The 13,023-nt window shown below is 42.9% G+C and overlaps 2 protein-coding genes across 4 annotated transcripts in view; both read left to right on the plus strand.

Moving 5' to 3' along the window:
- LOC135911188 (D-aspartate oxidase-like) overlaps window positions 1-7,176 on the plus strand; it is a 110,342-nt gene extending 103,166 nt beyond the window's left edge. For all 3 annotated transcript variants that reach the window (XM_065443387.2, XM_065443396.1, XM_065443378.2), the window contains one exon: window positions 6,952-7,176. In XM_065443387.2, coding sequence (XP_065299459.1) covers window positions 6,952-7,077 — 126 coding nt within the window. In that variant the 3' untranslated portion in view covers window positions 7,078-7,176. The remainder of the gene's footprint in view (window positions 1-6,951) is intronic.
- On the plus strand, window positions 1,608-2,557 carry LOC135911607 (histone-lysine N-methyltransferase SETMAR-like). Its single transcript, XM_065443926.1, has 2 exons — window positions 1,608-2,335; window positions 2,431-2,557. The coding sequence occupies exons 1-2, from the start codon at window positions 1,608-1,610 to the stop codon at window positions 2,555-2,557; spliced, it is 855 nt and encodes a 284-aa protein (XP_065299998.1).
- Window positions 7,177-13,023: the final 5,847 nt, after the last annotated feature.

Consider the following 13,023-nt stretch of genomic DNA (forward strand, 5'->3'; position numbering starts at 1 on the left):
ACAGGTGGGCAGATAAGGTATTTAAATACCTATACAGAAAGAGCATTGACTCACAATGGCGGAAAAGAACTAGGAAGCTAACCAGTAAGCATGCCAGACACAAGGACGGAGAAAGACAGAGCATTAAACGACAGGTTAAAAACGCGGAATGTAAAAATTGAATAAATTCAATGAAAAAGAAGCATAATGTTGAACTATATCGATACTGGAAACAGCAGATCAGGAAGGAAACGTTTTATGATAACTCAAGAGGCAGTGCCCTACTCTTTGAAGCTAGGTTGGGATGTCTTAGAATGCGCAGCTATAAAAAGAAATTTAACCAAGAAGACACAGGTACTGTGTGTGGTAAATCTGTAGAAACAATAGAACACCTCATACTAAACTGTGATGGTATCCAGCCCGATGTCGATGCAGGCACAGTCACGCTTCCTGAGGCCCTAGGGTTTAGAGATAACAATAGTCATGTAAATAAATATGCAGTCGAAATTAGCAAAAAGTGATTGGAAGATTGGTGGCTCAAAAGCATAAGGTTAAAAGTGTAGGAAGTATTTAAAGAAAATGGCGAATTTCAATAACTTACAACACAGTTAAACAAATATAAAAAGCTGAGCATGGTGGCAACTGCCATCACCACGTTTCAAAGGGGACGATCCTACCTTCCATCCATCCATCCATCCATCCCATCCTCGCGATTGGCTTCGAAGCTCGCAAATCACAGCGCGTTGTGCAATGCCAGTCTCTGAAAGTTAGCTTCGCCTCAATAAAAAAATTTTATGCGGTGAAGCATAACAAGCATGGGAAGGGGCAATTGTCACGGGACACAGTATGTATTCCTTAATTATACTCGCGTGCACCCCCGTCTCCTGTCACAGTACAAGCACCGATATGCCTAATAAGTGTACTGGCAGGCCTTAAGAGCTTTTTCAGACGTGCCCGTGGCAATTTGAGCCCTTAAAGACATGCATTCATTTTTTTCGGACTGCCCGATTTTTTTTATGTTTTCGCAGTCCCTAGAGAGTCCGAAAAATCGAACGTTGACTGTACAACTGACCAAGAGGATGCTTCAAATGATCCATTGGGCGAACGCATGGTGGAAGGAGGATGAGAACAGAAAGGACGAATGCACTGAGGAATTAACACGAAAGGAAGAGTGCTGCAGCCTCTTTGAAGGAGTATGAGCTCAAGAAAACAAAGTGTTGGCTGACGCCGAGATGCAGCTGTCCCTCATCCAAACCAAAATAAACTCTTTAAAGCAGTGAAACTCAACACTGAGCTATTGTGTACAGGCTGAGAGTATGTCAGGACAGTTGAGGTTGACTTCCCAGTTGCTGGGAGAGAATCTTAGTTGTGACAAAGTTCAGGCCTCATACCGATGAGCTTGCTATCAGTTGATAGAAATAGCTCATATTCGAAAATATTTATTTCTGTATGCATCTCTTTTTCATTCATATTTGAAAATCGACCTTGTATTCGTATTGAAAGCCAACCATGAACCTACGTGCGCATGCACGAATTTTTTCCCGCCTGCCGATAGCGTCAGTCGCTGGGATGCAGCGTTTGAGTGAAGAAGTGCGCAGTGCTCTCGGTGGTTTTTTATTGCTAGGAAAATGGCGGAGTTACTGGAGCAGCGCTACTGCATCAAATTTTGCCAGAAACTGGGCGACAACCAAGTGGAAGCCATTCGGAAAATTCAGGCGGCTTTCAGTGACAATGCTATGAGCAGCACATGGATTAAGGAGGGGTACAACCAGTTGAAAGGCGGCCGTACATCAGTGGAGAGTGAGCCACGCTCCGGTGGGACACCAACATGCCGAAGTGACCAGGTCATTGCCGAAGTGAACGCTGTGGTGATGCGGGACTGTCGTGTGACTGTCCGAGAAATTGCGGAAGAGGTGGGCATCAGCACTTTTTCTGCACATTCCATTATGACCGAAGATTTGGCCATGAAGAGAGTTGCGGCGAAATTCGTTCCAAATCTGCTAACGGTGGAGCAAAAGCAGCTTCACGTTGAAGTCTCACAGGACATGCTGGATTCCACAAAAAGTGACCCCGACTTCATGAACACTATAATCACTGGTGACGTGGCTTGGGTGAATGGGTACAACCTGGAAACCAAATCCCAGTCATCACAGTGGAAACATTCCATGTTACGAAAACCAAAGAAGGCCCACCAAGTGTGCAGCAACGTCAAAGTAATGCTGACTGCTTTCTTTGACTCCCGCGGTGTGGTACACCACAAGTACGCACCACGGGGTCAAACAATCACCAAAGAGTACTACAGGGATGTCCTCCGTCGCCTACGTGATGCTGTGCAGCACAAGATACCGGAGTTGTGGTCAACAGGAAATTGGCGCATCCATCACGACAGTGCTCCTGCTCATTCCTCACACTTGATTCAGACTTTTTTGGCGAAAAAACAGACTTCTGTAGTTCAAAAGGCTCCTTACTCTCCTCATATGGCCCCCTGCGACTTCTGGCTGTTTCCCAAAATCAAGAAACCATCGAAAGCAGCGCGATTTCAGACAAGAGAGGACATTATGGCTGCAACAACAGCTGAGCTAAACTCCATTCCGAACGAGGCCTTCTCGGAATGCTGCCAACAATGGCAGCACCGCTGGGAGAAGTGTGTGGAGTCCCAAGGAGACTACTCTGAGGGTGATTAGGTTTCCAACACTCCAGTCATGCCAGTTTTTTTTCTTCGGCCAAAGGTCGGATACTTTTCTAACAGACCTCGTATGTAACAGCGGCCTAATAATTCAAAAGGTACACTTTGGACTACTGCATCATTAGAAACCGGCTACAGAGCAATTTCACATTGCACTTTTATGTAATTACAAGTAAAAGGGTTGCGTTGTTGCTTCTAGCCACTCGCATTTCAGTTTTTTCACAGTACATATCTCAGTGTAGTGACAGCATGCTTCATGTAGCGAAAATGCCTAATGTTCTGTGGTCAAGTTACAAGGGTACCTAAACAACCATACCAAGTGTACTAATTAAAAGGCTAAACTTATTAACTAAATAAATTCCAGAAGTAATGACTAACTAGCTAAATATTTAACTATAAACTCACTAATATCAAACTTATATAATAACTAACCTTACAACTTAATAACTAAACTCTTTAATAACCTGACTAAACAATGACTAAGCTATCTAACCAAATATAACTAACTAACTTGGCTAAACTAAACAAATAGGTGATTTATAAACTATCAGAATAACTAACTAAATTCAACAACGAAGTAATTAAGTAAATGAGGTAACTTACAAAAACTAACCGAACCAATCATCTAACTAGCAAACTAGAACTATAATTATTTACACTAACTGATAAAGCAAGCCAGAGTTATCTAACAACAAAATTACTGTGCACTAACTAAAATAACCTGCCTAACTATAATTACAAAGGAAATATAAATTAACTAAACCAGCTAATCAACTAACTTACTGAACCAGGTAACCAAATATAACTAACTTACCTAACTAGACAAAGGGCAAATATAGACAGCTGACAAGAAACTGTGCGAGGCAGGCTACTAGGGGTGAGGGGGCCACATCTGTCATGCAATGGTGACGTGTATAATTTAAGCACAAATGCATCGCACACTAGATTATTTTGTCAAAAATCTCCCGTTGCATGTTCATTCTGCAAACGTGCTGAAATAAATATGGGAGAGGCATGTTTCTTCGTGAAAGATTTGCATGATCGCGCAGCCTGGCCATCCAGCATGGTAGATTGTCCCCTCTCCCCCCCCCCCCCTCGGTGATGATGACAATGATGATTTATTGGCATCCGCTTTGAAATGGGGTGGTGACAAATTATCACCGAGCCTGCTTGAGTTAATCAGGTATGCTATACACGTTTTTCATTCTAGCATTTTTGTATGCATTTCCTTAAACTTTATTCTCTTCCTCAAAACTTCATCTACCTTGTACCAATGCCTGTAACAGATCCAGACATATCAATCTCTTCTCTGCTCTTTTTCCACCAATTTGTATTTCTATTATGCGTTGTTCTACACGAATTGTAGCCCCTCCTTATGTAATGCCCTCGGGCCTTTAAGGATGAAATAAATGAAATGAAATACTCTAAACGTTCCCTCCTTATCGCAATTGCTGACCGGTTGATGCTTCCATCCACTTTAAGTCCAAGTGCTTCTGAAAGGTGAAAGGTGTACAGATCATGGCTCATGATCCATGCAGCGCCATGTATAGTGCATGCCGTACATGGCACTGTAACAGTAGTCTGTAACAGTAGACTGACCTGTACATTACCTATGGCTCTCACTGGGTAAATCCCTCTTGCATTCTGTTAGGATGTGCCGAGTGGCCTCCGAATTTTTGCTGCAGCATACACATGCCTCATCCCGTAACGAGTATTTGCTCTGGTATGTTTTTATCTTTAGGCAACCAGCTCAAGCCTCAAATAGCAAGGCATGCTCTTTGTGTTAGCATAGATTTTCCCTTCTAGTTTATTTCTTCCCATTCTTGTAAATCTCCATGGTCTTTTTAGTATCCATTTGTCCCAGTTTCTCTCACTTTCTCTTTGATGACTCCTGGTTGTCTATTTACACCTTCAATTATTGCCAACTTTCTTGACCTCTTCTTTCGTTCTGTGTCCGTGCTTTTCAGGTACAGATACTTGTGCATATTAAGTCACACATTTATTTTTATCCATGCTCCTGGGTCTTTCTTCCGAAGAAACTAATTTAGCTCAGCGCTTCTCTAACTACAAAAGAATGCCAACCCATGTCGCCCTACACTGCCTCATTTGTGGTTTTACCATCCAAAGCCAACCGGCCTACCTATGTTTGGTTAACTTCCAACCCCAACAAGATGTTCGATTTTAAGCATAGGATGACGTTTCTGAAAATTAGTGCTGGCACCATTAGTCCTTTCCAGATTCCACATACCACCTCATATCTATTGTGGCCCCCAAGTGCTCTATGTGAGACTAGTGTTCATTTCCAATGGCAGAGTTGGAGCAAGTTTTTCTGCTCATTTCAGAGCAAGTTTGTTCCAATGACAGAGTAAAGGCGGAAGTAAGGTGTTCCAATGAGAGAGTCGGAGTGGATTCAGAGCGGGAGTCACTCCGTGGAGCAGAAAAAGATGCTCCGCCAAAATCGTCGGAGTGGACCGGAACTCTGCGTGACGTATCTCCTTTACCACATTTGTTTGCTGGAAGGCGCTACCAGTCACTACTTGCGAGGAAGCAAAAGCTGCTGCACGCTTGGCGAGATATCTGTTCTGCACTTTTAAAAAAAAACAACAGGTGAACGGCGCTGAAGAGACAAGTGACTGGTGCGGCGGTGCTGGGGCAAACAGTGAAAGGAAATGACAGCACGCAAGGTATCCTGCGTAACTCAGCGATAGAAGTTCCGCTTCCGCCTTGCTCCGGTGGTGCAGGTTGTGTTCCACTCGCAGATTTGGAGGCGTTGCTCTACGCCAGAGTTGAGAGCTCGCTCGCCGAGTCCGTCAGCCATTCCAACTCCGCCATTGGAATTCAACATAGAAGCCTCCCCTTCTACTCACACCAGCGCCTCTGGTGCCATCTTCTGTCCCAATGTGAAATTTTGGGGGAAGTTCCATGACCAGATGGAAAGTATGGAAGGACCCTGGTAATACCCTGGAAAACATACAAATGGCCAGAATATCAGCAAGGTTCTTCTGTGCATATTTGGAATCTGTCCAATAATTTTTTTTGATTAGGTCATGCTATTAATAAAAATGGCACTTTAAAAAGAATTTCTTTTACTGACACTAATAATTCCGGCAGGAACAATCTCAGGATGACTGTCGACATTTATGCGATTCGCATTCAAGCAATGTAGCGACGCACCGTATTACCACCACCAAAACGTATCATGTACGAGGCGTGCACTGCAGCCAGGCTCCTCTCTTGCGCTTTCCTCTGGACATGCTGCGCCTTCTAGCAATGCCGCCGTAAAGCTCGTACGTGGAACCTGTCTGAATTATAGATGCACATACATAGTGACACATATCCAGTTACCCAAGTTGGTGTGAAAAAGGTTAAATTCAGACACAGGCAAAAATACTGCAAACTGGGTGAAGCCTTAATAAAAAAGGTCTAACATGGAAAGTTATCACCACAGATCAGTTTACTGCACCTTTTAAAAAGAACATTTCTTTGCCTACCTCCCCAAGCTTTGTAATGGGTCGGTCAGGTTCTTTCCAAGTAGGCTCAGTGGTAGCTGGTTCTGCCATCGACCCTGCACGGTGTGCCTTGACTGCTGTTTGACTCTCTCGATGACTTCAAGCAGGTGCTCATTGTGGAGCTCAGGCATGCTGAGGGTCGGAAAGAACGTGGGCTCGCCTAGCTGTTTTCCAAGAGCTTTTTTGCGGGCGTAGGGTGCCATTTGGCGTGCACGGGGTGGGAAACTTGCTTTTGAATCGGTGTTCACAACGAGGCAACCACCATCCCTTGTTCCAGAATCAACATACCCGGATCTTCTCAAGTGTGCCACCTGGGGACGTGTTCTACGACGATCACTTTTGGCGACAGTGTCGTCTCAGCGATAGTACTGCCGTTGATTGGATGGTTGCGCAAAACCAGATGACGTGGTGCTCAAGCAGCTAATCTGTATGCGCCGATGGCGTGGCCAAGGCGATTGTATCACCGAAAGTGATCGCCGCAGAACTTTTTTTTTTTTTTGTACAAGATGATATATGGTGGAATGGCAGAGATTTATGTACCAAATATACAGTGCTGAAAAAGGTAATCACATGAGCACTTAAGCTTGACAACATGAAATGTGACATGCTCACAAATGAAGAGAAAAAGGCGCTGAATGTCCCTTTCCATGCTGGAACATTCAAATTTATGTAACACCAACTAGTCCAATGATTCACATTGCTTTTATGGCTTATTAGCTTCAATATGGTCAATGGTGCACTCATTTCAATCTGTACTTCTTTTTATCTGTCTTGAAGGTGGTTCACAACTATGGCCATGGAGCACATGGAATCAATACATCCTGGGGTACAGCACTCCATGCAACACACCTTGTTAGCGACATGCTGCAGCATGAAACAGTCAGCATTCCTGCAAAATTGTAGATGTGGCAACTGTTATTTTGTATATGACATGCTACACTTGAATGGTATGAAGCCTGCCTGGCAAAGTGATTGAAATAAAAGCATATTGAAAGAAAAAAATGTGTAGTTTCTTGGCACCACAGAGCCACCTGTAGCAGCATCATTTGTGCACATCTGCCCCTCCTTTTTTTTGTTACCCATCTCTGCTAGTAATCGTCTGCCAAGATTTCAGATGACACTTTTCTGCAAAATTTGCCTTCGCCAGTGCACTTGATCTTCTGGCTGTGCAACCATACATCTCATTGCCACTGAACATATATTCTGCTAATGCCGCTCATCTGACAACACACTGGTTCACTGCTGTAGCTGTGCAACTTCTCCTTTTGCTGCCGTGCCTTCTATATTTCACTAAAGCCATCCCTCCGAAGGTAAATGCTGTTGAGAATGGCTAGGGCAATTTCCCTGTGCATTGTGCAAGCTGTGTGAAACGGTGAGTTGCCTCATGCTTGCATGTTCATCAGTACTACCCTTAGTGTGTGAGCTGCACCGGCAGTGGCATCTTAACTGTGCTCCAGTGTCGGTAGTCTTGAACAATCATTTGAAGAATCACCTTACAACTTGGAAGCGAGCTGTTGTGCAAGAAAAATGTATATATTTTTAATAACTTTTAAATGAGGACACCAGAAGACACATTGAATGTGCATACAAGGTGCCCTCATGTCTTCTAATGTCCTCGTGATTCTTCTTGCACTATACCTTGCTCTGACAACATGGACCACCAACTAGACCAGATCGCAAACACTGATTTCCTTACATGGCTAGTCAACACTGTGAAGAAGACTTCCTTTTCTGTTGCTTCTTTGTTGAAAGACTTTATCAATCTTGTAACATGGGTGCAGTAAAATTCATGACATGGGGGCTGCAAATTCATGAGAGAAAGATAAAAGAAATAGGAACGTGAAGAAAAGACTGGTGTATTCTTCCATATTCCTAAGCAAGGTCACGTACCATACCCACCATTTGTTAGGTGTGGCATGGCTGTTCTTAGTGTACTGCACCACGACCATATGAAACCTATGTACGCTCTATCATTAGACAAATGAAGTGTTTTCTGCAAATTATTGCGGAAGGTATTTGGAAGATTAAGTACCAAGAATCAAGCATTTTATTCCTGCATTCTTCTGTAATAAACACTAACAAAATGTATGGGAGGATGTCCCGAAGCTCTGGGCTCTAATAAAGCGCTATGCTGCTTGACTTGAGCTGCTATGTGTACCAATTATTATACCCGTTGTTTTGCCTAACTTAAGAAGCTTTAGAAAAAAGTGACACGTCCTAAACAAATGATACCAACCGCATACTGTTTGGGGTTGACTTGAGTTACTAAGGCTATTTTTTGAAGTGTAATTACATGACCAATTATCTAAGTTCAATTACAGAAAATTTTAAATATCAATTTGAGGGCATAAGTTCGATTGTAAAAGTTGTAGAATGCACCCAGAAACACCCAATGAAGTTTCCATAGTGTCATCTTCTATGTGGCTCATTTCTTCAGGCTCTTATGCGAAATATGGGGAACAAAATTCAATGGCGATATAGCGGTAAATGTGAGAGAAATGCAGTAGGCATTGCACTGCATCTATTTCAGGTCCCAGATCCATGATTTAAACAACATGACCACATTGCAAAGTGCCGCTCAGGAGCTCACTCAATGCACGTCCTGCCTCTTCGAGGAGTGAAATGCAACTGATGGTAGTTGGGAGCACACCACCATCAGTTGTGCACAACTTAAGAAAGCAGGAGAGGCCCCACCTATATGACCGAAGTGCGGCAGCTGACTGCCCCTGCGACTAAAGAAATGGTCCCACAGATGCGACTCAGCCAAGTTCCAAGTGCGGGCTGCCATGCTCTCCGTCGGTGGGGACACCGGTCGTGCGGCTCATGATGTCAGTCTAGAGCGAGTGTCCATGCACCTGCCTTGGACCGGCAAATGCTGCTATCTTCTAAAGTTGTACACCACTATACACACACACACATACATTCTCTCTTTTAAGCTCTCCCATCACATCTCTGCCTCTACCACGTGACTGGCCTCCCATACTTCACACACACACATTTTTTCCACTTTGACACACCTAATGCTAACACATTTAAAAAATGACTTCACTGCATGCTTGCATGTCTGGTTTGCAGCGCTTTCAACTGTTTCCAAAGGAATGAGCCCATCTGCTCATTGCTTGTCCTGGAGAGAGGTGCAAATAGTTATGGGTGCAATCATTATAAAAATTATGAAATGCACCAATACCAATCTTGTAAAAGAGCTTAACTATCTATCCTTCACTAGAAGTCCGAACTTAAAGGCTACATAACATGAACATTTAGAATTCCCACTAACCCTTTTTGTGTTGGGTTTTTTTGGAGGTGATGCACCCCCAGCGTCGTTGCTATTATAAAATGAACACAACTGTTTCTTTTTGCTTGTGCAGAAATGAAAAAAATGACACTAATAAGGAAAAATGCTCTTAGTGTGGTCCTCGCATTCTTATCTTGCAAAAGGAATGTCAAAAGGAATATGGCGGAACAGAAACATGTATTAATGTACCGTTACGTGAGTGACGCTGAACCCTAACACTAAAGGCGGGCAGCAAAAGATTACGATAAATGCAATACAATTGCATATTTTTCTCTTTGAAGTCCTGACTCACTGATAACTAGGAAGGGGCAATAACTCAAAATAATTTGGCAGAAGAAGCATTATGAACCATTCTTTATCACAACGAAATAAAATCTCTACTCTGAATCCATTTAGCCCATCTTAAATGTTCAAACAACATAGCTGATTAAACTAGAAAACAAATGGGAGATTAAAACTAAGTATACACGGAATTCCTGAACGTCCTAGTGAAACAGAATTGGATCTAAAGGATAAAGCAGTTTGTTTGTCTTTCTTTTTTAAATATACACTGACACTACTGTGTGTCAGCAGGGAACATTCATAGACGTTGCAAACAGCATGTTAAGCAACCTGTCGTTTACAGCCAAGCTTTTAATTCAATAACGTAAGAAAACTCCAAGGATCTCCTATATTTATTCAAAAAGATTACTCACAAGCTACTTAAATATGTGAAAACTATTCTGGGAAAGTGCTCAAGTTGAAAAAGAACAGAGCAAAGGGTAACCACTTCATAATAAACTTAGTCGAAAGGCAAATCCTTGTGTGGGATGAGGCTAGTTGGAAACGTGGGAAAATACAGAAAAAATGACATTACCTAATCTCCAACTTGATGCAAATACTCGGCAGAAAAGCAGTTGTGCACGATCAATTCTAGTGATTCAATTTCTAGTGATTCAGTAAAAGTGAATCATTAGAAATTGCTATACTTCATCACCTGAATCTCACAATTATTGAGACAGGGCTACGCGATGAAATGACAATTTTTCCTCCAGAGTGCAAAATTTACTGCAATTACAGGTTTCCTAGAGCAGAGTGTTGCTGTTGGCACAGAAGCACCACTGAATGTACTTTAGTGGGTGAAATTACTGATATTGAGGATTTATGCACTAAGCTCCCATATTTGAGATAGTCAGTTTATCTTGCGTTATATAGACGTCCTGCATGGTGTATTGCCAGAGTGCTTAAGCAAACCAAAAAACTTTTATATCCATTACAATGCACAATTTTTTATCATTGGCGATTTTAACCAACAGTGTCCATTGGGACAGTCTAAAAGCCCCTGAAAGTTATAACAAGCATATTAGCAGTATCTACAACATTATGCTTGTGCATAACTTCATGCCAGTTGTCTGTAAACCACTACAGAAGCAAGGATCATGTTGATTTATGATTTATTGTACCTTACATTTTTCTAATTTACTGTTTCTATAGAGCAAGGACTGTCTGACAGTTGTCATGTTAGTGATTCTTTGTCAATTACTACTCGTAGTAAATGCGACAAAAGCCTTCTGTTTGGTTAAGGATTATTCACTTGTTAGTGACACATTATAGAGAACCTTGAATGTTGTTTTCTTGATTTCAGTGACAGTGATGCCCATGTTCTTTGGCATAAGTTGAGATGTGCTTTCGATGTTTAGATTCTTTAGTACCAAACAAATGGAAAAGAATTCATAAGCAGGCACCCTGGATGACAAGTTACCTCATTCAACAGAATCACAAGCTTAAGTGAATAAGAAAGTGACATGTGTAGTCACCTTCAGTGAGTGAACAGGTTGCAAGTGGTTTACATGCTTCAAAAGATAATGATTTTCCACTGGGACTACTGAACTTCATAAAAAATTAACCAACAGTTTTGGCACCTTCATAAGTGAGAAGATGCCCTTTACACAGCTTAATATTCATGGTCGTACAATTTCAGACGAGGGAAATCACGCAGCATTTTACCACATATTAGTTTTAACACAATCTATATTGACGTGTGCGAATCAGCTTTTCATAAACTCTGCTTACTCAGGTACAAACTATGAAATTGTCCAGCTGGTGCCAAACCTCATCTACACAATTTATTTGGCCTACACTTGAATATGCATGTCTAGTCTGGGATACCTCTATCAACTTAAACATAAAGAAACCTAAAACACTACATAGAAAAGTAGTTAGATTTATTTATTATAAATTGTCAGTTTGATTCACAGCCCACACTCGTAATATCAAACTATATATACAGTTGCTTGCTTTATGCAGAGAAAATATGTGCCCCGCCTTCCTTTCATCACTGATTAGCAATAAATTTATACAACTTTCACTACATCTCAAACATCTAGATACACGTGACACCAGGAACGCCACTCCTGGACCTCACATTTTGTGTGTACTGAGGTGTTTAAACATATTTTCTCCATATACCATTAATGGCTGGAACTTATTGTTGAACCCAATTGATCACCAACTGAATGACACGTATTACTTTATTCTTGTGTTTATATGTTTGTATCTACTCTGCTTGGACCAGTACATGGTTCACAGTATTCTACAAATAAACAAATCTAATGAGTTATTTTTCTTAACATGCTAATCTGGTGGCCGATTCCATGTTGCCTGCAATATCCAATTTTGCAGTACCAGTGCGCAAAGCGCTTTGTCTTGGATGGATGGATGGATGAATAACTTTATTGAGGTCCGTTGGTGCGTGCGATTAGTGCACAGCGAGCCGCTCCCACATCGGGACATAGGGGCTGTCCTCTGCTGCGTCGCGGGCCCGATGGACAGCCCAGAGCTGTGCTTCAATATCCAAGCTGCATAGAGCTCCGTCCCACTCTTCCTTGGTGTTCCTGGCCCCCAGTGCCACGGGGCAACCCCAGAGCATGTGAGCAAGGCTATCTATATCCTTACAGTAGCGACATGCATTGTGAGGGTGCGCGTCCGGAAAGATTTTGTGCAGGAAGGCCGGACATGGGTAGGTGCCCGTCTGAAGCCACCTGTACGTGACTTCTTGTGCTTTATTGAGTGCTTTGTGCGGCAGCGGCATGGTTCTCTCGACTAACTTATGATGCTGGGTGCGATCGTTGCAAGCGACAAGGAGGTCGCGCTCGCTCTCCCATCCTGCCGAGAGGGAGTCCGGGCTCATACGGTGAGTTAGGTCTCATACGGCCTCGTGTGCCGTCTTGCTGAGGTTAGGGAGCGGCCCCTCCAATGGTCCCATGTGTGCCAGCAACCAATTGATGTAGTGTGGGGTGAGGTGATGAGTACCAAGTATTCTGCCGACAGTCGGGGATACACTCCCTGTTCTGAAGGACAGAATTGCCCTCTTGGAGTCGCAGTATACCAAGCCTTTATCGTCTTCTAGGAGTGCAAGGCCGATGGCCGCCTGCTCGGACACCTCAGGGCTATCAGTGCGAACCATGCACGCGCTGATGACCGTGCCATCTTTGTTGACCACCGCTGCTATATAGGCCTGCCAGGATATTTGGCTGCGTTCGTAAAGCAGCATGCTTTCCCGGAGGCAGCTGCCT

Source organism: Dermacentor albipictus, chromosome 1 (genome assembly GCF_038994185.2).
Source record: "Dermacentor albipictus isolate Rhodes 1998 colony chromosome 1, USDA_Dalb.pri_finalv2, whole genome shotgun sequence".
Lineage (NCBI taxonomy): Eukaryota > Metazoa > Arthropoda > Arachnida > Ixodida > Ixodidae > Dermacentor > Dermacentor albipictus.